The sequence below is a fragment of the Phalangium opilio genome, unplaced genomic scaffold (genome assembly GCF_054372755.1).
Source record: "Phalangium opilio isolate 3A_F unplaced genomic scaffold, DU_Popi_V2 ptg000078l_1, whole genome shotgun sequence".
NCBI lineage: Eukaryota > Metazoa > Arthropoda > Arachnida > Opiliones > Phalangiidae > Phalangium > Phalangium opilio.
This window is the reverse complement of record NW_028324186.1, coordinates 451,911-479,749: the sequence shown is the minus strand read 5'-3', so window position 1 is coordinate 479,749 and position 27,839 is coordinate 451,911. Positions and strand designations below refer to the sequence as shown.

Below are 27,839 nucleotides of genomic sequence, written 5' to 3'. Positions count from 1 at the left end.
CGACATCCTCCCCCCGATGGACACAGTTCATCATTGTGAAACTTCTAAATGGTGCAACATCTGTATAGCTCGTCGTAAAATTGTCCCTCCAGGAAGTTTGATTGCCACCGCTCGGATCAAGCCATCGCGCCCGGGGAAAAGTTGCTGTATCCGGCCCATACGCCAGCTTTGTCTCGGTAGTTTTGGCTCAGCAAGAAGGACCACATCCCCTTCTTTGAATTCGCGAACTCCATGTACTGGTTTACTAGCATGTGCGGTCTTCAATTCCAGCAGGTAGCTTTTACTCCATCGATTCCAAAACTGGTCCAGCAGCATTTGTCTGTAGCGTAGCCTTTTAGTCAGCTGGTTTCGTCCGACTGATGATGGTACTTGCGAGAAATCTTGACTCGGGATACTTGTTAGGCGTCTTCCGATAAGAAAATGGGAAGGAGACAAAGGAGAGGGTTCGCCTATGTCAGTAAAGTTGTATGTGAGGGGCCTGGAATTAATGATGGCTTCAATCTCGATCAAACTGGTGTTCAGCTCCTCATACGTCAAATAGCTACGCCCCAGTGTTTTCTTCAGACAATCTTTCACCGATCTTACGAGCCTCTCCCAAAATCCACCCCACCATGCTGCTCGCTCCACGATATGTTTCCAGTGGATGTTTCTTTGGCCCAGGAAGTCCTGGAACTGATCTTCCGTGATTTTGTTGTAGAGATCCTTTAAGTCCTTCTCAGCTCTTTTGAAGGTCCGAGCGTTGTCTGAATAAACCGTAGATACGAGTCCTCTTCGAGAAATGAATCGGCGAAAAGACAACATGAACTTTTCGGTGCTTAAGTCAGTCACTGCTTCCAGGTGTATGGCTCGAGTCACTCCACAAGTAAAGAGCGCGATGTATGCTTTGTTCTCTCCTTCTTCGCCTCTTATAAACAATGGTCCGGCAAAATCGACGCCGGTGGTAGCAAACGGAGGAGACTCTGTTATTCGATCAGCTGGTAAAGGAGCTGGTACTTGGGCTCCTGGCTTGGTTCGAAATCTTCTGCATCTCCCGCAATGATGGACGATTTTCTTTACAAGCTGTCGTCCTTTTGGAATCCAGAATTCGTCTCGCAACTGGACAAGGGTGCTATCGAGCCCACCGTGCTTGACCATCTCATGCGAATTCCTTGCTATTAACTCTGTTAAGTAATGATCGGCCGGTAACAGGTACGGGTGCTTGAGCCCATAACTTATGGTGGCTAACTGAAGACGTCCCCCAACTCTTATGACTTCATCCTCAAGGAACGGTTGGAACTGAAGTAACTTCGAGGTCTTGGATAGTGGTTTCTTCTCAGATAAGCTTTGGTAGTCTTCTGCATATGCTTGGCGCTGGATCTCACGTATCCAATAGAGTTTGGCGCTTAGGAGCTCTGTGGCGGACAAAGGACCTCTCTGTCTCGAAGATTCGTTGGTCTTTAGATTTTGAATGAAACGTTGAATCCAAGCGGTAATTCTGTAGATTCGATTTATTCGACTGTGTCTGTTGACATCCAAGAGGGGTTCAGGATTCAAATTGCAGAAGAGCGTGACGATCTTCCTTCGTTCATCCAGCATGATTTCTTCGTCAGGACATGTAGCTGCTTTCGAGGAACTGGGCCATAAATCTTTCTGTTCCGTCAGCCATGGTGGTCCCTTCCACCAAAGGGAGTTTTCTGCTAAGTTCCGGATATGACAACCTCTTGATGCAATATCGGCTGGATTAAGCTTGCCGGCTACATGTGACCATCGACTTGGCTCGGTATGTTGCTGGATAGCTGCGACTCGATTGGCGACGAACGGTTTCCATTGCTTGGATAGACCTCGAATCCAATGTAAAACTATTTCTGAATCTGTCCAACAACTATAGCTGGATACTGAGCCTTCGAATACTTGCATCGTGTGGTTTAGAAGTCGGGCTCCTATAACAGCTGCCATGAGTTCTAATCTTGGAATGGTAAGGGCCTTTATGGGTGCAACTCTAGTTTTCGAAGAGACCAATGATACTCCAATGTCTCCATCTTCAGTCTCGTGGCGTAAATACAGGACAGCTCCATAAGCTAATTCGCTAGCGTCGCAGAATAGATGGAATTCTTGATGTACGACCTTGGCGTTGGAACCAGCGTAATACCATCTCGGTGCTTTAACCCTGTCGACCAATCTCAGCTCCATGATCCAATCATCCCATGTCTCTTGCACCTCCTCTGGTAATTTATCGTCCCATCCGACTCCCTTCACCCATAACGTTTGGAAAAGGCATTTTACTCTGATCAAGAATGGTGATAGCAGACCAATAGGGTCGAAAACTCTCGCCGCTGCCTTCAGGACACCTCGCTTTGTATCTTCTTTGTCTTTCAGTAGGTAGAGCAATGAGGATATGTCGAATGTAAGTAGGTCTTCTTCATGATCCCAGGACATGCCAAGGACTTTGAGCAGGTTAGAGCTTGACACCTTGCCGAGTTGTTTTACTGGTGTACTATCTTCAGTCCATAAATCGGCTAATTCTCGGCAGTTGGTCACCCATTTCCTCAGATTCATGCCAGCGTGACTGAATATCTCTCTTGAAACGCGATATACTTCCTTGGCTTCGTCAACGGTCTCTCCCCCCGTGACTAAATCGTCGACGTAGAGTCGTTTCGCCAACATGTCGCTGATTTCAGGATACTGGTGTTCATACTTTTTGAAATGACATCGTAGAGTGGCTGCTAATAGGAACGGACTGGAGGCGACCCCAAATAGAACCCTTGTCATTCGTAAGTGGATGATTTCCAACGGCTCATCTGTCTTTGGCATAGTCTTTATCCATAGGAAACGGACATAATCTCTGTCAATAGGGTCGAGATATATCTGGAGGAAGGCTTTCTCGACATCACTCATCAGGGCGACTCGGTACTGTCTAAACTGGATCAGAATGGTTAGTAAGTCTGGAACCAGGCTGGGCCCAACATGCAGGCAAGAGTTGAGCGAAGGGAAACCCTTCTCATGTGCCGAGGCGTCGTGTACTATTCTCAATTTCGTGGTAGACTTGTCATCTCGGATGACAGGGAAATGAGGCAAGTAGTGTAGCCCTTCCTTTTGGTTTATGTTTTGCTCAGGAACGTATTCTGCGAAGCCTTGGTCCAACATCTCAGATACAGCGTCTTGATATCTCATATAGAGGACAGGATCTTGTTTTAGCTTCTTGACTAAGCCTTCTAGCCTCCTTTTGGATAGGGCCATATTGCTGCCAATTTTATCTTGACTGTTCTTCCATGGTAGTCGAACTGTATATCTTCCGGCGTCGAAAATGAGAGTCTTCTCGTGGTTAACCAATACTTCGTCTTCAGACTTCGATGATACTGATTCCTCTGTTATTCCAAGAGACTCAATCTCCCAAAAGGCTTTTAATGACGCTGCTATCTCGGTCTCTTGAACGCTGACTTTCATGACTTGGATAGAATTAACAGATGACGACATACTTTGTGCCCCATGAACCGACCAGCCAAAGATGCTTTTCACCGCTACCAAAGATCCGTCCATGCGCTTATTCTCTCCGGTATTTAATGCCCAGAAGTAGTCGACTCCGATCAATACCAGGACCTCTTGCGGAACTGGTATCCCATTGACCTCGGTAATATCGCTCAGGGGTAGATTACTGTCTTCCATATACCTCCGAATTCCTTTCCCAGGTACCGTGACCATCGCTCCGCTAATGATTGGTACTTCTAAGGCTTCAATATCCGCAAACGCCTCAGGATTTGTAGTACTTCTCAACGTCAGTTTCACCCTTTTTCTGGTAACTCGTTCAGGTTTCTCTTTCCCAAAGGGAAATACATCAACAACTTCCTCCTTTACGTCTGGAAGGTTTAGACGGCGTCGCAAATTCCCTTGAATGAACGTTCCTTCGCTGGCTCCGTCGAAAAGGCATCTGACCGGTACTCTGGAGTTTTCACCCTCTGCGTATGCGACCACTGTCTGAAGTAGTAGTCGTTGGGATAAGTCTCTCTCATATTGTGGCATAATGGTACTCATCGCCATGGTACGTTTCTCTGGTTGCGAGCTGTCTTCCGACTCTGAACTGATACTTTTAGGCTCAGATTGATCTTCAAACTGTTTACGGCAAATTGACTCATGGTGTTTCCTTTGACAATGTCCACATCTGACTCCTGATGGACAGCGACGCGCCATGTGACCTTGGGCAAGACAAACGAAACATCGATTTTGGCTCTTGATGAGTTCCGTCTTCTGGTCTATCGATAATGCTCGACATTCTCTCGTAGAATGTTGTAAATCACCACAGTACATGCAGGACTTGCTCAATGCTGTTTTGAGTACTGCTGTTGTAGAAGGCTTGTTCCTAAGATTACGGTAATGTTTAGAATGGCTGGATTCGTTCTTGACGTTGTTGCTAGTCCATCGGCTATTGAATGCTGTATATTTCTCGTCCTCGTCTTTACGAAGATCTGTGGCTCGTTCTCTGCTTTCCACTTCCCGCTTCAGATACTCCAGCAAGGTTTGCGCGCTCTGCTCTTCATCGTCATATCGCCTATTGAACTCCAGTAGAATCTCATGCGGCAAAACTTGCGTTAAGATAGGATAGAGAAAGGTGCCATACGTTTTTACGGACGTTCCCAAAGCCTCTAGACTCTTCACTTGAATTTCGCAGGTGTCATAAAGATGTCTTAATGATGTTACATCTGACGCTCTTTTAACCGGCTGAAGATGTAAGAGCTTCACCATGTGTGTGTTAATTGCATCCGATCTTTTGCCAAAACGGTCGCTCAACTTCTCTATCGCGGCTTCGTAATTTTCTTCTGATAAGGTATATCCTCCTATTGCTGACAACGCTGGGCCCTCAAGGAAGGATTTCAGGTAGGTGAATTTATCCACTGCCGCTAGCGTAGGATTCTCGTGAATTGAAGCCTCGAATTGACCCCAGAAATTCTGCCACTCGGCTCGATCTCCATTGTACTTTGGAATGGTTAATGTTGGCAGTTTTACGGTTGCTGTCCTGTTGCTATTTCTCTCTTGAGTTCGAGTCTCGTGCAGGATGACTTCTGATGGTCTTTCTAGCGCTGAAGCTGTTATGGCCTTTGTTGCTCGTGCCGTCCAAACAATGATCTTCTCGGCATAGTCCTCCGCTAAATCCACCTCGGCTTCGATGTCTGTCTCGTCTGTCATCGACTGTATTTGTGTATTTAGCTGGTTAAGACTGATGTTCTTGCCTTTTAATTGCTCCAGTAACTCTCCCAAGATTTCTCGGTCCGGATTCTCATCTAGCAGACACATCTCGATCTTACTCAATAGTACTGTCGTTCGCTGGCGAATTACTTTTCTTGATTTTTTAATGGTCTCCATAGATAGGTTAGGCATGTAAGATCCTCAAGTATAATAGTTCTTCCGATGAATTCCTCAGATTCGGCGGCTCATGAACTCTCGTATTACTAGTCCACTAATTTCTCGTTCTCAAAGTTCTCACTCCCGGGTTTCGGCACCAAAATGTCGCGAACTAATAAGCCTTACATGCGAAAACCAGACTAAAACTCAACTTCAATAATAACAGAGTTTTATTGAGATCATTAAAATTAAACTAACAGTGATACTGCGCGTTATAAATCGAGATAAATTTACAAGCAAAGAACTCTATCCGTTAACTCCTTAGGCAACTCTGCCCTTCGCCGTTTTACACCGTTTGTTATATACAAGTTATAAAAAAGTTACAAAAAGATAGTATCTAGTTTTTTAGAGTTCGTGACGTCAAGTTGCGACAACATGTTCTGGAACCATTGCCAAACCAATCATCCTTCTAATAGCTTTTTCAAAATCAGGATTCTTGCTATAAATGTCCACATAGCCTCGTGTCTGGACCTGGCGCCAAATAGATTGTGCATTATGGAAAAGCATCCCCTTAAACGAGACGAAGGAAACTTTCCCTCAATTGAAGCAACCATTGCGACTTTGAAGTCAATCATAAATTCAGGGGGATTAAATATTAAATCTCGATTGCAAGCAGCCTTCACTATGCCGTCAAACATTCGATTATATGTGGATCGTTTATTTTCCGGTAGTAAAACGAATAGCTGCGCAAGTATTTTCTGCTCTACTTTGCAGTGAAGGGTGTAAAGTTGATGAAAGAGAGGTGGTGCAGCTTTAAATGTTCCATCCATGCATACTCTTTCAGCGGAGCATATCCTCTTCAACATTCGCTCAGTTCCAAAAATTATGATTCTGTCCTCAGAGCCATCGTTTAAAAGCAAGAAGTTTTGTTCCGATTTCGTTCTAGTCTATTGGCCAGATAAGTCGATTTCTTTGAGCGTTAAAGGATTGGCTGGATGAACCAGATGTCGACTTCTGTAAAGGGATGACTTCGCTGAATAATGGGAAGGCAATGCTTCCCGTACATGATCTTCACGATCTGTTCCTTCTGCCGCCGGGATAATTTGTGCACGAACTTTCTCGTGGATCTAGCAGAAAAATATAGTATATTTAGAATAACACTTCACATTAATTGGTAGGAAAATTATTTAACCTAACCTAACCTTACCTAAACACATAGGCTTAGAGCCGGCAACCTGAGCACCTTTCACAAATAGATTTTTCAAACTTACTTGTTTATCGATTCCAAAGGATTGGCCGTAACTTCCTCTATCATTTTTTCCATGGCCCGCTTTTTAATGGTTTGCAAATGGTCGATGGCATGATTGTGATTATTTTATATATAAATTACAGATTTTTCTTCCGTTGCCATTATAAATTGGCGTTTCGCAAATGAACAACGCCAGTAATTTCTATTTCTGACAGTATTTTTAATGGACATTATTTGTCCGCGGACTAAGGGGACCGTTTTTCCTTTAGAGGTTTGTATCCAATCGACTTTCATTTCAATAAACGAATGAACCTTTAACTCAACTAAAGCTTATATATAAGGAAATATTAAAAAAGTCTCGAAAAAATACTCTAATAATTTGCCTATTCGCATTAAAAATAATCAAAGTCGTTTTGAAAGCAACCCTTTGCAGCATAAAATATTAGACGAAACCATTCGATTGGGAGAAATGAGAATTGAATAGTTTGGAATAAAAATTCCGATTGGGAAATATAAGATTGGGAGAACTTGAAATCGGAAAGTTTGAGATAAAAATTTATTTGGGGCTATTCTGTAATTTTCTTAGATGTCGATCTCGATCTCGAAGCGAGCACGATCTCGAAGATAGTCGTATCGATCGAGATCCTTCTCGAACGAAAAATGGTATTCTATAACATGTATCGTTCGAGTTCGATACCGGAGTTCTCGATCTTCGAGAACAGCATAGATGTCGAAAGAGTAACGCACTTCCGTTTCATGGGACCAATCATAATAGGACTCTAGGAGGCGCGAAACTTGAAACTATTATTAGCGAACGAAAAACTAGGATCGTTTATTTTTGTTTAGGATGTGAGGGTTTACTTTAATTCTTGCAGGTTTTAAGCGATCTAATTTGAAGTAGGATAGACAGTATAAAAATAAGTACTTAAAAGTAATTTGGCTAATACCATATTATTATTTACATAACCATAACCTATGATCTACAGGATAAAGTTTTTATTCGACTGCTCTAAACGTATAGATTTATCTCTAACTACAAGCAAAGGGGCATAACATTAGTGTTACTTTTTCGACCGCCATTTTAAAAGATGACGGCATGTTAAACCCGAAACCCATAAGACACTTTTTATTTTTAGTCGAACGGTTTCGAGGGTAGGACGTTATTCCGAAAGGATAGTTATATTTCTCGCCGCCTTTTTTCAAGATGGCCGTGCATTCAAGCCATATTTCTTGATGTGCACCTACGACTTAAGAGAAACGTCCCTGCATATATTTCAGCATCGTTGCCCGTCGGGACATCTTTGTTACTTATTGGGCCGCCATTTTAGAATATGGTTTCAAATCATACCCCAAAACTCACAAAGTCTGTATATTTGATACCGTGTACCGGTGTACCTAATGTTCGGGGAATCAGTTGAAAAGCGCAGACATTATTCCACATTTCTTGCAGCATTTTCAAGATGGCTATAGATTAAAAGCAATTTATTTAACGTCCCTTCAAAATTTAAGGGGAACTGTTTTGCCTGGGCGTTAACATTACAACACCAGAGGTATATATGAAATTTTATATACTTCTGACAACACGGTGTCTTCGTAAAATTCACCTAATAATTTCTCTAGCTTGATTATCTAACTCAAAGCGAGCTAAATGTAGAAGGGCAGCTATTTACACTAAGATTAAAACTCATGAAAGAAGGGTTACTCGAAACGAAAAGACGATCTCGACAGCTACTACCCTGTCGATATCTAGTTCGACAACATTGTCGATAATCGAGATGTTTAAGTTCAACAACTTCTTACAGAATACCATTTTTGTGATTTTCGAGATCTCGGTTCGAGATCGAGAGAGATGTCGATCGACAACTCGCTTCCGAAGCTTACAGAATAGGCCCCATACCCCCCAACTAAGAAAAAGACTACGGCGAAAAAGATTAAAAAGTCTGGACCGACAGGGATCCCATGGCTCTCCTACAAAATGTCACCGAAATCCTAGAAGGCATTTATTTTAACCCTCAGTTACTCTCAAGGGAGCAAAGAAGAAACCACGCGACATTTTCTCACGATAAAATGCTCTCAGTTCAAGCCCTGAAGAGTGAAGTCGATATTTTTGCTCCAACAGCTACCCAGACAAGTATAGAACACGAACAATGGACCTGGTATAAACCCCTATCGGCACTCAATGACAGCTCTACCGTCGAATACCACATCCCCGGGAACGGGGATCATTTCATGGATTTAGCGCAAACGATGCATTACACCAGACTAAGTGTGACCAAAGATGATGGTGGGATTCTACCGGACGACGCTTCGGTAGCTCTAGTAAATAACGCAGCTCACTCTGTATGGCGAACTTCTGAAATCTGTTTTGGCTCCACCCTCGTAACACCAGTGGCAAACAACTACTCATATCGTGCCTACATCGAATCACTCCTAAACTATGGCCCAGCCGCTAAAAGCACTCATTTGTCCTTTGCTGGATGGGTTAAAGACCAGGCTGTAAAGATGGACGATCTAACCAGTATGGTTTTCTAGTTAGAAAGAAAGCCGTCGAAAAATCTGTGGATATCGAATTTTACTGCCCTGTTTTTTCCGACATATTTAATATACCAGAATATCTGGTGAATGCCTTTGATGTTAAAATGAAATTCTTGAGAAACAAACACGAATTTGTGCTGATGTTTAAAGAGACCGCGACCCTCGCTGGTTGTAAAATAATGCATAAAGAAGATGGGATAAATGTACGCAAGGTTAAACTGGCGCCTAAAATATTATTGGGGCATGAAGCTGCTCTCGCTAGAGGCGCTGCTCAGTATAACTTTATGCGAACAGAGATTAAAACTAAAACTTTGTCAGCGTACACGCAGAGTCAGAGTTTCGACAATATACATCTAGGCGCCCTCCCTTCTCGCGTCATAATCGGTCTAGTTTCCAACAAGGCGTTCAAGGGTAGCTAAACCCATAACCCCTTTAACTTTAAAAATTACAATTTAAATCATTGAGCTTTGTATGTGGATTACGACCAGATACCTTCTAAAGCCTTCGCTCCGAATTTTACTAAAAGCTTGTTTATGAGAAAGTACCACACGTTGTTTTCAGGGTGTAATATTCATTATAAGGACGACGGTAACGATATATCCCCTTTCGAGTACGCTAATGGGTACACCTTATATCCCTTCGATTTAACCCCTGATATTTTGGCTAGTGATTCAAACTTCTGGAATATTGTTAAACAAGGTCAATTACGATTAGATCTGGGCTTTACAACCGCCTTACCCGAAGCCGTTGTTTGTATCGTTTACGCCGAGTGTCAAAGCTTGATTCAAATTGATAAAAATAGAAACGTGATTGTCGATTATTAATGTCAGCAACAAATACAGTAGATTTAAAATAACGCTCTATCAAAAACCCCGAGAATTTTTAGGAGTTTTTGCTTCGGATAGGCTACCTCATAAGGTTTCCAAATATCCAATGTCTCTATTCATAAACTTTGACCAGCACCATAGAAGGGGGTCGCACTGGGTTTCCATCTATATAGACGCCCTACGTGTCGGTTACTATTTCGATAGCTTCGGCTTGCCGCCATATTTTATACCCAGTATAGGATTGTTTCTATCGAAACATTGTAAGAAATGGTCGTGTGTAAGGAGACAACTACAAAGTCTCGACAGTAAAGTTTGCGGGCAATACAGTGCCTTGTATATTATACATAGGAGTGGAAAGAATAGTACAAAGAGCTTTTTGGATGGGTTTACCCGGAGGCAACGCCGGAATGATCTAAAGATCGCGAAGCGCTTCAGTAATCATTTAATAAGACTGAAAAGAAGTATTAATCATATCTAAAAGTGTAACATATTTATGCAATTTTTCAAAATAAAGTTTATTTTAGAGACTTCGTTTTCATCTTCCGACTCTAGAGCTCTACATTTTCTATTAAATGTGTCGATGAAATGGTGTCCGTAAGCGAGTGTTTTAATTCCGCCTAGGAGGATGTATTTCTTGTTGTCGCAAGCCGATAAGGCCTTTTTGGTTTGTTTGACGGTGTACAGATCATGATGAACGCTAACAATCCTTTTCATGACGAATGTTGTCTCCTTTGCACCGAATAAACATTCGCGGTTATCCGAATGATGGATGTCCCGCTTCACAACGCGACGAAAGACCCCCTTCGCCGTCTTCTTCTCTCCAGATCCGGAAAGAATGGAAAAGAGCTTTGGTCTGAGCCCTACAAACTCTAGAGCGTAAAAGGTTTATTTCAATTAACCTCAACAATGAACCTAATAGTACCCTTTATTGGAACTCCGTCCATTTCGTCTTTCATCTTGCCCAACACTTTTTTATTCGCATCACTGAAAAGAGGGTGTGATTTAGGGTATCCAGAGAAATCAAACTGATCCCCGTGCTCCTTAAAGTCAGCGTACAGATCCTCGGTTTTGATATTGTACATAAGACTATCTGTGAATGAAAGTCTAGGTTAGCGTGTGGGGAAATAAAAACATGGATAGGGTGATAGATAAACAAACCGGTATCAGTGAATTGTAGTATGGCCTTATCTCCGTATTTTACTCTGATAAAATCATAGTGAAATCTATAGAGAAATGGCTTGGAGAGATCCAATATAGAGAAGCCGGTGTATATATAGTTGCTTGGCCATTTCACTCGCTCTTTAAGGGGGTAGAAACTCTACATTTTTCATCAATTTGCACCTTTAAAGAAATTTGCTAAAAGGCCAAATCAAGAGATGTAATGTAGCCATACCACTTACAATTTCAGATATGATGGATTTCAAGTGTGGTCTAGAACGTTGTGAATTTAGCACAAACATTTATAAGAAATATTTTCACCACTGCTTTTCTCATAAAAACTTGCACCGAGTATATTTTAATTGTTGTGGAAGGTTATTCACAAATTTTGGATCGTTTAAAAGCCACGCGCATCGAACTCACAAATCTGAAATGAAAATTAGCTTAAATTCTACAGGGCCGGTAGGCCCTTGTAGATATGACATGACACCCTTCCGTAATGTTAAAGGAAAATTCACAGTTTTTAGGGTTAGCGTCCCATAGAAAAAGCATTAAAAATTTTTCGTTTTTTGAGGAAATTGTCATAGGCCATACGGAAAAAGTATAGCGAAGTTAGTTTTCGGAATACTTCTAAATTAACAAGCATTTATTAAATGGGAAACTTACCTGTTTCGATTTTTAATTAATGAATTCTAATTTTTGTAATTTAACTAATTAAGATAGTACGTCAAAAAATTACTTTTGGGTCAGAAGTCAGCCTAACCTTATAGCACGCTTAAACCTAATTCTACATTTCGTTCTCGTTGAAAACTAGAAGGGCCTAGGTTTGTGGGTGCTAACAAGTTACGTTGGCTTTCTTGCTGATTTTCCTAATTTCTTAGCAGTGGACGCTAACAAATTACTTTGGTATTTCATCCGAGCTTGAGCACCTTTATATGTATTTTCTAATTAACTGTAGCACCCTTAATAAGAAATACGTCGTTATCAGGTCGAATTTTCGTCTAGAAAAGTAATTCAGGTAAATAATTACAGTTAATAGAAGTTTTTATATCATTTAAAGTAAGCTTTTCGACGTTCTTTACGGCCAAGGCTTAAGTTTTAGTTTGTCAATGTAATTTAGTGTTTATAGTGTCTTTCCTTTTAAAGATTATAAGAAAGCTTATTTCCAGCACTGTTTTGGATTGGAATTACAAAAATTCGCAGTCTGCTTCGATTCATGCTACAAATCCTAACCCTAGGGCCTAGGTTACCGGTTTAAGCTACGTAACTTAATGACTGTTTGTTGGCGCGTCAACATTCTCATTTGAGGACAGGTATACTCGGTTTCATTATTTGTTTATCTCACTAAAATGCTGCTAATTGTGAAGGTGTGTGATATAATTCCTGAAACTAAACCAATGTAGAGGACCAGATACCCAGATTATTCGTTAAAACATTTTTGATCCTATTGAATCAGTCATACTATGATGTTACCTTTATCATTTTATAAACTATTTGTTACCAACAGTGGTTTGGTTAATTCATAAGTATCAGTGGTGCTGGTTAATCCAGGAGGACAGTGTCGTTATATATTTTAATTGGTGAAATAATTTTCAGGTTTACATCACAGATTCTCTCAACGTAACCACGTTAGAAACGGAGGGTTACGTTGCTATTTCCACAGTCCCCATTGCCGTTTGTTTATTGGTTTAAATTGCTATGAATTGTGTAGGTATTTGATTTAATTACTGGTATTCAAGCTAAACTATAGAATAACATCATTCGGATCTTTCCTATTTTAGAGGCCGCCTTCGATAGTGGGATTTTTTTTAGTAGGTTAGTAGTAAAAATAGTAGTATTTTTCCTAGAACCGAAAAGCTAAACCGATGAGGGAGAAAATACTATGGAAAACTAAATTCTGACTAAAACGCTATCATTTGGTTTTACTCTATGTATAATTTATGATTATTATTAGTGATTAATGCTATATTTATAGCAAGGTTCCGCCTTGAGGGAACGATTCCGAACGAAATCCCTTGTCGCTAAGGCAGTTCTTACATGCAGAACTATACCCGTTTAAGTGAGGGTAGTCCTCGCATGCAGTGTAAAACTGCATACCGAGTCGGCCATTTGATCGACTTAAACGCGGTATGAAACTGCACTTAAAAGTCAGTCGTATGACCAATTAAAAACTTCTGGAAAAGGCAGAAAGTTTTCAATTTGTATAATGTATGGGGTATTAAATCGGTTTTGGAGGCCATAATATTCAAGCAGTAGATACAGACGTTTTTGTGAAATATAATAATCGCTATTCATTAAGAGGTTTTCGAGCACCAGAACCGCATTTAATATAATCTTCTCTGCCGTATTTCCAAAAAATAAAATCCATTTGAACTCTAAATGCGCTCAAAATAGATAGACTGGCCTCTCAAGTAGGCCACTACTGACGCCTAGTTGAGCGGCCAGTGTAATAGTCCATGGTTCCATTTTGCTTGTTTATTCTCTACTGGCCTCTCAAGTAGGCAACTACTGACGCCTAGTTGAGCGGCCAGTGTAATAGTCCATGGTTCCATTTTGCTTGTTTATTCTCTACTGGCCTCTCAAGTAGGCCACTACTGACGCCTAGTTGAGCGGCCAGTGAAATAGTCCATGGTTCCATTTTGCTTGTTTATTCTCTACTGGTCTCTCAAATAGGCCACTACTGACGCCTAGTTGAGCGGCCAGTGTAATTGTCCATGGTTCCTTTTCCTTGTTTATTCTCTACTGGCCTCTCAAGTAGGCCACTACTGACGCCTAGTTGAGCGGCCAGTGTAATAGTCCATGGTTCCATTTTGCTTGTTTATTCTCTACTGACTTCTCAAGTAGGCCACTACTGACGCCTAGTTGAGCGCCCAGTGTAATTGTCCATGGTCCCTTTTCCTTGTTTATTCTCTACTGGCCTCTCAAGTAGGCCACTACTGACGCCTAGTTGAGTGGCCAGTGTAAGAGTCCATGATTCCATTTTGCTTGTTTATTCTCTACTGGCCTCTCAAGTAGGCCACTACTGACGCCTAGTTGAGCGGCCAGTGAAATAGTCCATGGTTCCATTTTGCTTGTTTATTCTCTACTGGCCTCTCAAGTAGGCCACTACTGACGCCTAGTTGAGCGGCCAGTGAAATAGTCCATGGTTCCATTTTGCTTGTTTATTCTCTACTGGCCTCTCAAATAGGTCACTACTGACGCCTAGTTGAGCGGCCAGTGTAATTGTCCATGGTTCCTTTTCCTTGTTTATTCTCTACTGGCCTCTCAAGTAGGCCACTACTGACGCCTAGTTGAGCGGCCAGTGTAATAGTCCATGGTTCCATTTTGCTTGTTTATTCTCTACTGACTTCTCAAGTAGGCCACTACTGACGCCTAGTTGAGCGCCCAGTGTAATTGTCCATGGTCCCTTTTCCTTGTTTATTCTCTACTGGCCTCTCAAGTAGGCCACTACTGACGCCTAGTTGAGTGGCCAGTGTAAGAGTCCATGATTCCATTTTGCTTGTTTATTCTCTACTGGCCTCTCAAGTAGGCCACTACAGACGCCTAGTTGAGCGGCCCGTGTAATAGTCCATGGATCCATTTTGCTTGATTATTCTCTACTGGCCTCTCAAGTTGGCCACTACTGACGCGAAGATGAGCGGCCCGACACCTAACCTAACCTAGCCCAACCTAACCCAACCTAACCTAACCTAACCTTACCTATACTTATCTAGTTTGAACGTTAGGACATATCTGTACTGGCCTCGCAATTAGGCCACTTAGGACACCTAGTTTAAAGGCCAATGTGATAATTCCATTTCGTTTTTAATATTTATTCACGAACGGCAAAGTAGCCGACGATAAAAGCATAGATAAGAGTTCCATGTATTGTCCCTAGTTTAATTTTGCGTGTTTATTCTCTACTTGCCTCTCAAGTAGGCCACTACAAACGCTTAGTTCAGAGGCCCGTGTAATTGTCCACGGTTCCGTTTTGCATGTTTATTTTCTAATGGCCTCTCAAGTAGGCCACTACCAACGCCTACTTGAAAGGCCCGACATGGAATTTCACCCGCCTCGCCTAAACCAAACCTAACCTAACCTGGTCTAATCTCGTTTGTACTGGCCTCGCAATTAGGTCTCTTAGGACCCCTAGTTAAAAGGCCAATGTATTATTCCAACATTTCGTTTTGCATGTTCATTCTGTACTGGCCTCGCAATTAGAACACTTAAAACGCCTTGTTAAAAGGCCAGTGCATTACCCCATTTCATTTTTCCTGTTTATTCACGAAAGGCTAATTATGCGGCTCTTTACACGGAAAAAGACAGTAATATAGCAATGTTTTGGAAAAGGCGGCAATTTATGGTTAGTCAGAAATAATTTGGAAAAGGCGGCAATTTATGGTTAGTCAGAAATAATTTGGAAAAGGCGGCAATTTATGGTTAGTCAGCAATATTTGGAAAAGGCGGAAATTTATGGTTAGTCTGCAATATTTTGGAAAAGGCGGCAATTTATGGTTAGTCGGCACAATGTAGCAATTCATACTATTTTCTCCATCATAGGTTCCGATTTTCCTCGTAGGGGGAATACTACTATTTTTACTACCATCCTACTAAAAATTTTTCCACTATGGAAAACGGCCTCTAAAATAGGAATGACCCCATCATTCATTAACATATTGTCCATCCATGAATATACATATTTGGATGAGAACTCGAGTAACTTTGAAATAAAATACTTAATTAAGATTAAAACTGCACAAGCTGTTAGTATAGCCCCATGTTTTCTATCTCATACTTAGTTAATTTAAATTATCTTTTAAGTACATTAATAGGCGCGAAATTCGAAAGTTTAAGGTAAAATAAGATTCAAAACCCACTAAAAATTGCAATTAAGGATAAGTATATATTGAAAGTCATTTATAACCTAAATGTACACTGCCAAAACACAATCCTACGTTAATTTTAAATCAATTAAATATAATTATCGTGAAATTAAACCAAAAATATTCATTTTTTGGATTAAAAGCTCAAATAACTTTTAAATAAACTGTTTAATTAAGATTAAAACTACCCAAGCCGTTGGTAAATCCTAATGTTTTCTATTTCACACTTCAGTTAATTTCAACTATGTTTAAAGTACATTAATTGGCGCGAAATTCAAAAGTTTAGGGTAAAATAATGACTTTGGCAAAAATGTTAAACTGCACAAATCGTTCCAATTAGGGTAAAAAATTCCAATAAATTATACTTTTAAGCTTAATCGACTCTCCCGAACTGCGCTCAAATTAAGATTAAAACAACGCAAGTGTTTCGCACAGGCACAGATGTTTCCTATTTCACTTTCGAATAAATTTAATTCATCATTTAAATACATCAAAAGCGCATACATATTTTAGAGTAATTGCAATTAAAGTTAATATTTCATTGAAACTTGTATTATAAACTAAGTCCACACTAGATAAACCGTTAAATTAAACTTAATCAAGTATAATTAATGTAAAATTAACCCAAAACACGATTGTTTTTGGTAAATTCATGGATACCTTATAATTAAACTAACAAATTATAATTAAAACTACACTTAGCCTCCATTTTCCTGTTTAATTCTTACACTTAAAAAAATTGTCATTTAAAATCATTTTTCCCATATTGAAAAGAGAGCTATTGAAAAGGCGCGAAATTTAGAAGTTTTTTGGGGGGAGGGGGGTACAGTATGTGTGCCTTTTTAACAGGAGTATTGTTACAATTGTAACCCTACAGACCTTGTATTTCTAATGGAACCGGCAATACCGCAACGCTGAGCCGAAAAACCAGGATGGTAATTGTTTGCACCTATCGGGTCAGGACATTGGAGGAACAAAAACAAACTGCGGTGTCACTTGTTGAACGTTAAAGCGACCTTCATCACTTTAAATACCATGACCTGCTCAATCTGGCAATCTTTGAAAACTCAACTTTGAGGTACTTCCGGTCCCTTTTTATATACAGGGTCTTCAGTGTAGGAGCTAAGTAGTAGAATTACAGTAGTTAGTCTCGTTTCCTTGCAAAATGCCAACCTATTCAAACCAGGACAAATTGGACATGATGTTTATTTTGGGTGAAGGTCGCAGTAACGTTCAACTAAAGGCAGTGCTTTATGCCGAACTGTTTCCACACCGACAACATCCGGTGCGAAGCACCTTTGCCGACATTGGCGAGCACCTTCGTGATTTCGGTAGTGCAAGATCGTGAATGTAGAAGAGACTGTATAGTCTGTAATGAGGATAGAGATTTTGACATCGTAGCACGTTTTGAAGCCAATTCATGCTAATAAGTAATAATAGAGCGATGGAACAAGAAGTTGCACTAAGCCTTTCTACTGTTTGTGCCAGTTTACAATGGCATCACTACCGGCATTATCATACCCCTTACATCATGCCTTAACGGACAAGGATTACCTAAGACGGCAATACCATTAGTCTTACCAGGCGTCATGAGTTTACTGCTTGCAAATGTATTGCAAGACATGGACAGTCGTCTGCCTCAACCACAATGGTAGAAACGTCGAATATTTTCGTTCATGTGTTTACCAAACAGTTAAGAAGTTTTAATTTGAGGCCCACGTTCTAAGACCAATCGTAGGACTGTGCTTTAAAATATTTTGTTGTGTTCAGGCATATTCTCCAGTATTCTTTTTGTAACTTGTCACTAGCATATAATAATCATGAATTCCAGACATTTATTTACACGCTGTATAATTTAGTAAGACATCAGCCGTTGGCAGTATTGGGGGTTGTACATAAAGGAAGGTGTTGGTCTGATCTCGACCACACTGTATATGTATAGAGTGTACGAAACAAATAAACATTTTTATTCTATATTTTAAATATTGTAATTTTTAAACTTTATCTTAAATAAAGTACAAATTATATGCTTATCGAAATCTATGTTTTTTATATAAGTTAAATGTAATTAACGATACATAAGTTCTTCTTTCAACCCAAAATGTATGACGGTAGAGCTAACATAATTATTCAAAATTTAATAACATTAAGACTGAAGTGACAGATATTATAAAAAAACGTCTTGGTTTGGACCAAGGCCGAAAAAACAAACGATATGTGTGAGGTTTATCAATTGGCTGAAGTTCAGATATTGCAATTTTTTTAGTTATTTTTATCCATTTAATCCTTAAAAAATATTAAATTCAATCAACTGATTTTACTGTTAATCGATCTATTCCCTCTAAATTAATTGAAAAAATTACATATCTACGCTTTTTCAAGAACAATTACATTTTTCGAAAACATTTTATCATGAAATTAATTATTTTGAAGTGATTTCGTGTAAGCACCTTGACGGACATAGATTTAATTGTTGCTGGCTTGACAAATTTTCAAATTTGCACCCAAAAAAGTTTATATCTGTAAGTTGCTAAGAAGACTGATGTTCAAAAAAAAACATGATAGTTTAAATTTATTTTGTTCAGACTAGTTAATAAACTAAATAACTAATGTCGTCTATTTAAGACAAAGCAACATCGTTTATCCTGTGTGCTTTCGTTTAGTAGGTAGCTATCTGTAACACTGGACAAATATGATATCGGTATAACCAAAGGTAAGGGTAAAGATTGCATAAAAAGAAATACGTTTCAGTTCCAATGGCTTGTTATATTCATCTCCATTGATTACCAGTTAAACGAAGGTCACACTTAACTTAACCCCCCCCCCTTCCTCCATTTCCCCAATATATAAAATTTTACAATCACCAGTGGTTCCAGTGTTTTGGGTTATCTGAGCCGACGCAATACATCCACAAATATTACCATATAGGTCGAAACCTTTTCACATGACTCTCCGGACTTGCCCGCCAACCTTAATAACCTAAAACTATAAAACGTTCGTGTACAAGAATGATTATTGTTGTGGCTTGACACTCGCTAGCGCCTGAAGGACCGATCACTCAGTCCAATCGGTGTACAATTGTAAGAGAGTAGACCATTTTAGAAATTACATACAGAGAATTAAAACACAGGTGTGATGCCGCCATTAAGGTCCTCTCTCTCGCCTAGAAGCACCGCTATAGGCAGTGAAAGTTGACTAGCCTCCTGCCTGTAGTCAACTTTGTTACCGTCTGGCGGTGACCCTTGGTGCGAGGGAGAATACCCAATGGTGGCCTCGCCACTGTGTGTTTTCCGAAATGGTATTTACGCGTGCTAAAATGATTATGCGTAATACGTTACCGGTGTACAAGTAACGCCAACAATGTAGAAAGGGGTGGTGACGTTTCAAATTCTAAAGTACGAAGAGGGAAATTGCAGTGCAACCTTTACTTCATAGTCGCGACATTGGAAATGTAGCATTTCGTAGTACGAAATTAAATGTATGTTGTATGAAACAACACCCTGCTTTGGAATCCACTTTTAAAAATTTACATTTTCCTTTCGAATTATGTCAAAGTTCGCTTGGTCTTTTTAGACAGAGTATTTCAAATATTCATTATTGATCCCTCAGCACGTACTCACTTCAAAATAATTAATTTCATGATAAAATGTTTTCGGAAAATGTAATTGTTCTTGAAAAAGCGTAGATATGTAATTTTTTCAATTAATTTAGAGGGAATAGATCGATTAACAGTAAAATCAGTTGATTGAATTTAATATTTTTTAAGGATTAAATGGATAAAAATAAGTAAAAAAAATTGCAATATCTGAACTTCAGCCAATTGATAAACCTCACACACATCGTTTGTTTTTTCGGCCTTGGTCCAAACAAAGACGTTTTTTTTATAATATAGAGGATGGCTCCGTCCCAGTCGCAAATACGATGCGATTGAGGATACTGTGCTGGACGAAAGAACTATAGTCAAAGACATAGTTCACAATGACAACACACAAATAGTGGCCCACGGAGAAAACAACGACGAAAGCCTAAGCAATAACCAGACAAGCATGAGCAGGGAGTCGTCCTCAAATTAGGAATAACCTAATAATAAAAAAGGCTGCAATAGTAATGGCAAAAGTAACCATGGCCAGTAGCTTTAAAAATTTCTTAAATTATTCAAATGCTAAATTAAACCTCATATATCAAAATATTCGAGGGCTAAGGTGTAAATCCAAAGAATATTTTTTAAATGCAACTCTAAATGATGGTGAAATCATCTGTCTCACAGAGACCTGGTTCAACTTAACCACATTTAATGAAGACTACTTTCCGAACCTCTATAACGTTTATCGTGCGGATCGTCCGTCGCTAGATGGCAGAGACATTCGCTGTGGAAATGTATTAATCGCATGTCGTAAACATATTTCAGTAACGCGCAGATTTAGAACATATAAACGACTGTGTATGGCCAAAATACATGTACAGAAACGGAGGAAAATACTAACAGGCAATCATTACTTACCTGCTTCCACTTATGAGTGGGAGTTTGCCAACTATTTAGAAACAATCCTGCCAAAACTATCAGCATTTGATGGAGAGTTGCTTATTGTTGGTGATTTTAACCTGCCAGGCATAAAGTGGAACCTCAATGATGCAACTGCATGTATATCGGCGGTGAAACCCAAGGCTTAGCTACTAATAGACTTCATGAACACAGTGAATCTAACGCAAGTTAATGAGTTAACGAATTGTAACGGAAACATTCTAGACTTGATTCTTACTAACGTCATCAATATTAGCAGTGAAATTACCACAAGTCCTTTAGTTTCACCTGACAATTTCCATCCACCAATGGAGATTACCCGACCTGCCATTATTTCACAAGATTATGATTCTAAAACATACTTAGTTTGCAAAGCTGGCGACTATTACGGCCTGTACACTTCTCTGGACAAGTTTGATTGGACTCCTACCCTACATGTGAAAAATATAGACGTGGTGGTTGATACTTTAACAAGGGCCGTGCAAGATTCCATGAAAGAAAATATCGCAGTAAAGTCGCACTTAGCTTCGTCTCGATACCCGCATTGGTTCAGCATAGAATTAAGGAAAGCTCTTGCGCGGAAAAAGGTATTCCATCGGAAGTTTAAACGAACTAAAAAACGGACAGACTTCCTAATATATAAGGCATTGCGAAAGATAGCGGCACTATCATTAGACACTGATAAATTAAAAAACGCTCATACAATAGTTGACAGCGTTAAAAAAGACCCAAAAAAACTATGGGCAAATGCAAATTCAAGACTTAGACCAACTGACAATAACATATCTATTAAGAAAGGAAATAGAATAATTACCAACCCAGTCCAGCTTGCCGAAATATTTCGACAGCAATTCTACATAGAGCCCAACACTTCTGACAGAGATAGTAATGAAGAAGACATCGATCAAACCCCAAACAACTTACATGTTTGTTCTTACAATTACAGAATTCGAAGTAAAAGAAGCCATTGTTAAACTAAAACCCAAGTTTTCCACAGGAATACACCGCATACCAACATTCATAATTGAAGGTTGTTCTGACATATTAGCCAAAATTTTGACCTATATCTTTAATGAATCAATGAGGCAAAATAAATTCCCAAATATGTGGAAAACGTCCGTAATAGATCCAGTTTTCAAAAAGGGCTCTAAATTAGACAGAAACTATAGACCAATTGCTCTTAAATGCAAATTTGCTATAGTTTTTGAAATGGTCCTATACAATCATATGAGTTATTGGTTTAAACCGCTGACAAGTTCAACCCAGCATGGATTTTGCGAGGGTCGCTCGAAAACTACCAATCTCATGCAATTTATGGACAAAGTATCTAATAGCCTGTTAAACCAGGAGCAGGTCGACTGCGTATTTCTAGACTTCAGTAAGGCTTTCGATCTCATGCTTTCGATCTCATGGACCATAAAATACTATTCAGAAAACTTAGCAATTATGGCATGGGTGGGGATATTTTGGAAATATTGCGATCGTACTTGCGAAATAGGATAAATATAATTAAATGGAATGGTGAATTAACTAATCAATCCTATGTTGCATCTGTTGGAGTAACTCAAGGCTCCGCATTGGGACCCCTTCTATTCACAATATACGTAAAGGACTTATCGAAGTATGTTAAATCTTCTGACATATCTCAGTTTGCTGGTGATTCAAAATTGTACAGATTAATTAAGACGCACAAGGATTGCTTAGCTCTCCAAGGAGACATTGATGGCGTTGAGAGGTGGAGTTTAGTTAATAAATTACCATTAAACAACCAAAAAATAACTATTGTCACTTACACACGTAAAACCAGAAGTGAGATGAGACCAGAAGTACTGAGCTAACCAAATTCTTCACTCGGCGAAAGTGAATATTCTTGATAACACAAGAACGGTTGGCCCTGTAGTAGCGGTTTCTTAATTTTCCCTCCAAAACGTGAGAAGCTAGCGGTAGTAGACCGCCGAACTAGATTCAAGGAGCCGCGTTCGTGTTGGGCCGCTTTAGGTTGAGGGGAAGGGGATAGGAAATGTTTTTGGAACTCGACCAAGTTTTTTCTCTCTAGTTTTAGCGCGTGGGAAGCGGCATAAAATCCTCAAATTTGTTCACTAGTGCCAGGATCTACTATCAATGCTAGAGCCCTTCACTTCTAGTCTCATCTCACTTCTGGTAAAACCAATAAGTTAACTTTCAACTATACTTTAGATAGAATTACATTACCATAAAGATCTGGGAATAATATTGGATAGTAAGCTTGTTTTCAAGGAACAAATATCTGACGTTACATCTCGTAGTATGATAGGGAAGCCCTCAGATGAGCCGTTCCCGTATGAGCGGATTCCATAATAGCGGTCCTCATATCAGCAGTTCCCTAAATAGCGGTTTCCCGAAATGGCAGTTTACCCGTTACAACAGTTACCGATACAGCGGTTCTCGTAAACGCGGCGTACCATTACAGCGGTTCTCGTAAACGCGGCGTACCATTACAGCAGTTCTCTAAAGAGCAGAAAAACAGGAATGCGAAAAACGACTGCTCCTTTTTATGGTGTACGCTGTGTTATATGAACTTAAATAGAACTAGGTCAGATATGGTTAGCTTCGAGTTGATTATTTGAACCCCCAATAGTGTTAGGTTAGGTTAGGTTTGGTTAGGTTAGGTTTGGTTAGGTTAGGTTAGGTTAGGTTAGGTTTGGTTAGGTTAGGTTAGGTTAGGTTAGGTTAGGTTTGGTTAGGTTTGGTTAGGTTAGGTTAGGTTAGGTTTGGTTAGGTTAGGTTTGGTTTGGTTTGGTTTGGTTTGGTTTGGTTTGGTTCGGTTCGGTTCGGTTTGGTTTGGTTTGGTTTGGTTAGGTTTGGTTAGGTTAGGTTAGGTTAGGTTGGGTTAGGTTAGGTTAGGTTGGGTTCGGTTGGGTTCGGTTGGGTTTTTTAGGTTTTGTTTTGATTGGTTAGACTTAGGTTGGTAATATTTTGGAAAAGGTGTAACAATTTTACGTCTTTTCCAAAATATTGTTGTTTGTCATTCTTCACTTCCCAAACAATAATATGCCTTTTCCAAAAAATTACTCTTTACAATTATCTACTTCCGAAATAAAATAAGCTTTCTTTAAATATTTTCTATTCTGGTATTAGAATTGTAAACTGATACAGCCTGAAGAATAGTGTGATATTTAAGTGTACTATAAAAACACGATCCGTTAGTAGGTCATATTACTGACTAAATGATCACAGAAAAAGGTAGTTTTCGAAAACAACGAATATAACTGTATTGTTAAGAAATACTCGAAACTGAAGACAAACACTGCTATTTCCCAAAATAGCAGCCGCTATTTCTAAAACAGCGGCCGCTATTTCTAAAACAGCAGCCGCTATTTCTAAAACAGCAGTTATGAAGAACACCGCTGTCTTTTTGGAATCGCGGCTGCTATTTCGAGAACTGCTCTACCGGGAACTGCTCATACGAGGTACACCCGTATGATAACGCTGTCAATGTCCATAAAAATTGCAAAATCATTAAATTCCGGAAACGTTTTTAAGATACTATATTTATCTCTTGTGAGAAGTATTTTGGAGAGTAATATTTTAATTTATGTGCTGAATCGAGTCTACAAAAATAGAACGAATTCAAAGAAAATTTATAGAATATCTTGGACTACAATCGCTAAGAGTTAGGCGAAATATGCTTGAAATATGTTTCCTAAAAAAAATTACAAATTTGTCAGTTGGATTGTCCCTATTTACTGTCTAGAGTCCATCTTAATGTTCCAAAGCAGAATACACGCCAGAAATCTAATTTTTACTGTAAAAAACCACATGAACTTAATCCTATATCAAGGCTACAAATAACGGCTAACTCTTAAAATGATCTCGATTTATTCTTTTATACAATATCATACATTAAAATTTATTTTAAAAAGGGGTAATTTAGTTAACTGAATATTTCGTTTTTAAGTAGTTAAACTAGCAATTTGCCCATCAGATAATAATAATTGATTAGTTTGACCTGATGTTTTAATGAAAGGTGTGTTACAATCTATTATATCTAAAAATGGTTAAAAATGTTCAAAATTAATTAGCTTCGTCAAAATGATAAGTTTAGTACTTTCACCCCCTTTCCGACAATAATCATATTCTTTATACATGACACTAGATATCTTATAATTAAACAAAACTATAGTTCCAAAAGCCTAAAACACAACTGTTCTGGGGATTAAGAAATTAACTGAAGAACGTTGGGGAAAAGTATCATAATACCAGTTGCTGTTGGTAAAAACACAAATATTCAGTGGGGACATAGTTTAAAATTATACTTAGTTATCAAGGACGGCCAAGAATAAAAAAGCTTCCTCGAAGCCGTTATCCGCTTGTTCGACGACATTTAGAACCTCCTTTTGTGATATACTTTACATTTTAATGCATTACTGTTTTATCAGTATCATTAGCAAATACTGATACCTCTTTCGCTAGTGCTAAACGCTCTTAAAGAAAGACTTCATTTTCTGAATAATTCAACTGCTCTGGTGTTGATGAAATAGTTTGACTACGAACAGAATGGCTTGGAATATAGTCGGGGGCATCACCAAAAAGGCTTTCGAGACATCTGGCCCTCTGGACGTTTACAAGTCTTAGAAAATTGGTTCAAGAGGTCTAGGTTTTTTAATCTATTCCTCTCTAAAGCCATATTTTTGGACAAGGAGGATGGGGTTGGGTTTTCTACCTTGTAAAACGGTTCTAAGTACGGGAAGTTAAAATTTTGACACTGGAAATTAATGTTTATAAAAAACTTAGCAACTCTAAGAAATTGATTCTTTTTTATTTAATAGACCAGACAGTTAAACACCCCTCACTCAAATTTCAAGACATTGCATTTGAATCAGTAGATCCGAAGATATAGTCAATTAGCACTGAACCATGAGTGAATCATATACTAGCTCCCTATAAGTTACTCAGTCACACTGGCCTAATGTATCCAGCATTTTCTTCCGAATAGTAGTCGAGAGGAGGGGAGGCGGGTGAAAGTGATAGTAGACGGCGCCCTCTCTTATGGCTTTGAAATTAATATATAGAGAACTAGGCCCCGCATTGGCTAGATCCAGGCCTGACCACGACACTTCAAGGTGCAATTTCTAGTTTAGCTTACATCAGGGAGCACAATTCGAACTATTAAAGCCGTAACTTTTACAAGTCCCCTTTACGATTGAATTATCCATGAAATCGAGTGCACTGTCTTTTCACGTTCACACTAACTAAATAACTGGGTATCAGCGCATTATTCCGTAGGTTATTACACAACCACATGGAGTAAAAACCCGTCAAAACACAAGTCTCATTAAAATGTCTGGTCATTTGGATCAACAGGACATACAATCTGGCCAAAACTCTACCTTCTCCCATAGAAATATTAATTTTGAGTTCCTTCCTAGTTTCTTCAAGAGTCGCGCTTATACATGTAAATAGAATTATTGGAACGGGCTTCTATAGCGCGAGCTCCTTGCGTCGTGGAACACGTGATCGTGTGGGCAAGTGTCTCTAACTCAGCTAAAAATTCCGAAATTGGTTCTAGCATCAAAATAACAATGGAAAAGTGAACCCATTGTTGCACTACCTATCTCCAATAATCGATAACATAAAACGTCGTACCGACAAAAATCCCACATAGCTGTAAGAAGATGACAGAATAGAAGCCAAAGTTTAAATAGTAGTGTACTAAGTGTCTCAACTCAATTATCTACTGACATAAGCATATCTTACCACCGGGTGGTATGATATACTTAATCGACAGTTTTTATTTAAAATTATTCGATAGTTGAATTTCCGCTTGAAAAAACATCTTCCTCTTCGTTTAACGAAGTTTTATTTGGTGTTTTGCCCACACCAGCCTTTTCAGCTCCTTCACAAGAAGTGTTTGGAAGTTTCCTCGGTTTTTTTCATTTGACGACTCAGCGCCACTAGCAACCACATTGAAAATTAGGAAAAATGTGAACTGGAAATAACTATTTCCAAACATTCTACTTAATGAACGATTTGACAGTCGTTTTATATTCAAACAAAACATCTATCGCCAGCAAAATTACCTACTTTTTGATGTCATAGCTTAATTCCATTGCATGTGTCTCGTCAATTTCATCAGAATAAAATTCAACAATTATAGGTGCGGGCGAGCTTTGTTTTCTGTTGATTAAGATACATGTAAAATTAAAAATGAAATATAGAGCAATAAAGCCATTTAGTGGTAGAGAATACATCCGTCGTCCCTTTAGGTCCACAGCCATAAGCTTGCCCAATGATTTCATTTGGTTAAGGAAATCCGATATAAGAAAGCTAATCAATAATAACCTAAGTAGGCGACGGATCTATAGACATGAAAATGAAAAGGAAAACTTTACATTTCAGCAGCCGTATTCAGCTGAAAACTAACTAATACGACCACGCCCCCTCGGCATATTAGTGGATCACGTGATATCCGGCAGTATTAATCCAACGGAAATGATTGGAGACGTATGCTCTAGTCGCCGCCAGGTGCCGCACGAAGTGGTGCTAAGTGCGCATGCGTAGTACTCAAGATTAGTGTTGACGACAATGTAATTTTTTCCTAAACCCGTCACGTGTTGTGCACGTAGACGAACAGTGACAACAAGGAAGATGTGATTGGTGGATTTTGTAAACCTCTCCTCAGCAACGGCAGCGCCTACAGCGGGGAGGTTAAGAGCACGGTATTTGACGAATTTGGGGGTAAAATAAATGAGAAATGGTACCGTTGGCCTCCCCGACGTGGCAACACCTCCACAAGCGTCTGCTTTTAGCATTCTCATATAAGTGACTCGTGAGTTCGTTTAAACGCGTGGTTTAAGCGCGGTTAGTGGGAATTTGGTGAATAATAATAATAATGATGATAAAAAATAAAAATTGAAACAAATTCATAATAACAACGAATGCTTTTTATTGCAATATATTCCTTTAAAGTCAACTTAAATTTTACAACTCGTGTAATGATATTACTAAGGGTTACCACTACAGTATGGCGACTAGGGGCTTGCTTTGTGCAAAGGAACAAAAGCTCGAGGCAGATAAGAAACGACTTTTAAAGAGAAAAACCATATTTAATTCGCTACAACATTCTCAGTTGGCGTTCTTGGAGATTTGTCAGATGATCAAGCCTTTCAATCACCGCGTCCTGAAATTCCTTTTGGTCTGCCCAGACCTTTTCTGCATTCTCCATTAACCTCTCTTTTAGAGATAATGGTTTTGTTGGCGGTCCTTTCTTCGCTGAAAGATGTGCAAATTATTTACGTTGGAATGCTTTTTGAAGGTTAAACATTGTTGTCAAACGTTAATACAAAACTAACGACCACTCCTTTACAGTGTTATGTAACAATGAACACTGTAGC

At 39.3% G+C, this 27,839-nt stretch overlaps 4 protein-coding genes across 4 annotated transcripts; 2 read left to right on the top strand and 2 right to left on the bottom strand.

Annotated features, from left to right (window-relative positions):
* Positions 1–30: 30 nt before the first annotated feature.
* On the bottom strand, positions 31–5,265 carry LOC149654945 (uncharacterized). The gene has a single exon (XM_089844972.1). It carries the CDS (start codon positions 5,263–5,265, stop codon positions 31–33), a length of 5,235 nt encoding a protein of 1,744 aa, XP_089701098.1.
* A 3,256-nt stretch (positions 5,266–8,521) lies between these two features.
* On the top strand, positions 8,522–9,921 carry LOC149654944 (uncharacterized protein F54H12.2-like). The gene is made up of 3 exons (XM_089844971.1): positions 8,522–9,080; positions 9,173–9,508; positions 9,659–9,921. The coding sequence occupies exons 1-3, from the start codon at positions 8,522–8,524 to the stop codon at positions 9,919–9,921; spliced, it is 1,158 nt and encodes a 385-aa protein (XP_089701097.1).
* A 292-nt stretch (positions 9,922–10,213) lies between these two features.
* On the bottom strand, positions 10,214–11,006 carry LOC149654943 (uncharacterized). Its single transcript, XM_089844970.1, has 3 exons — positions 10,847–11,006; positions 10,453–10,793; positions 10,214–10,336 (listed from the first exon to the last, which is right to left on the bottom strand). The coding sequence occupies exons 1-3, from the start codon at positions 11,004–11,006 to the stop codon at positions 10,214–10,216; spliced, it is 624 nt and encodes a 207-aa protein (XP_089701096.1).
* Positions 11,007–20,584: 9,578 nt separating this feature from the next.
* On the top strand, positions 20,585–27,354 carry LOC149654942 (uncharacterized). The gene is made up of 7 exons (XM_089844969.1): positions 20,585–20,639; positions 20,692–21,351; positions 21,413–21,844; positions 22,027–22,275; positions 25,909–25,970; positions 27,072–27,202; positions 27,303–27,354. Exons 1-7 carry the CDS (start codon positions 20,585–20,587, stop codon positions 27,352–27,354), a joined length of 1,641 nt encoding a protein of 546 aa, XP_089701095.1.
* The last annotated feature ends 485 nt before the right edge of the window (positions 27,355–27,839 follow it).

What these genes read in the sequence shown, in the direction of transcription:
- LOC149654945 (XM_089844972.1), bottom strand. Translation starts at nt 5,265, where the DNA reads ATGTGTCTGCTAGATGAGAATCCGGACCGAGAAATCTTGGGAGAGTTA.
- LOC149654944 (XM_089844971.1), top strand. Translation starts at nt 8,522, where the DNA reads ATGGCTCTCCTACAAAATGTCACCGAAATCCTAGAAGGCATTTATTTT. An exon ending in AAAGATGGACGATCTAACCA is followed by an intron (nt 9,081 to 9,172) that starts GTATGGTTTTCT and finishes TTAATATACCAG; the next exon opens with AATATCTGGTGAATGCCTTT. An exon ending in TTCCAACAAGGCGTTCAAGG is followed by an intron (nt 9,509 to 9,658) that starts GTAGCTAAACCC and finishes CGTTGTTTTCAG; the next exon opens with GGTGTAATATTCATTATAAG.
- LOC149654943 (XM_089844970.1), bottom strand. Translation starts at nt 11,006, where the DNA reads ATGTACAATATCAAAACCGAGGATCTGTACGCTGACTTTAAGGAGCAC. An exon ending in GGACGGAGTTCCAATAAAGG is followed by an intron (nt 10,794 to 10,846) that starts GTACTATTAGGT and finishes TTTACGCTCTAG; the next exon opens with AGTTTGTAGGGCTCAGACCA. An exon ending in AGTCGGAAGATGAAAACGAA is followed by an intron (nt 10,337 to 10,452) that starts GTCTCTAAAATA and finishes CGCGATCTTTAG; the next exon opens with ATCATTCCGGCGTTGCCTCC.
- LOC149654942 (XM_089844969.1), top strand. Translation starts at nt 20,585, where the DNA reads ATGTATATCGGCGGTGAAACCCAAGGCTTAGCTACTAATAGACTTCAT. An exon ending in CAACACTTCTGACAGAGATA is followed by an intron (nt 21,352 to 21,412) that starts GTAATGAAGAAG and finishes TTACAATTACAG; the next exon opens with AATTCGAAGTAAAAGAAGCC. An exon ending in GGTAAAATAAATGAGAAATG is followed by an intron (nt 27,203 to 27,302) that starts GTACCGTTGGCC and finishes GCGTGGTTTAAG; the next exon opens with CGCGGTTAGTGGGAATTTGG.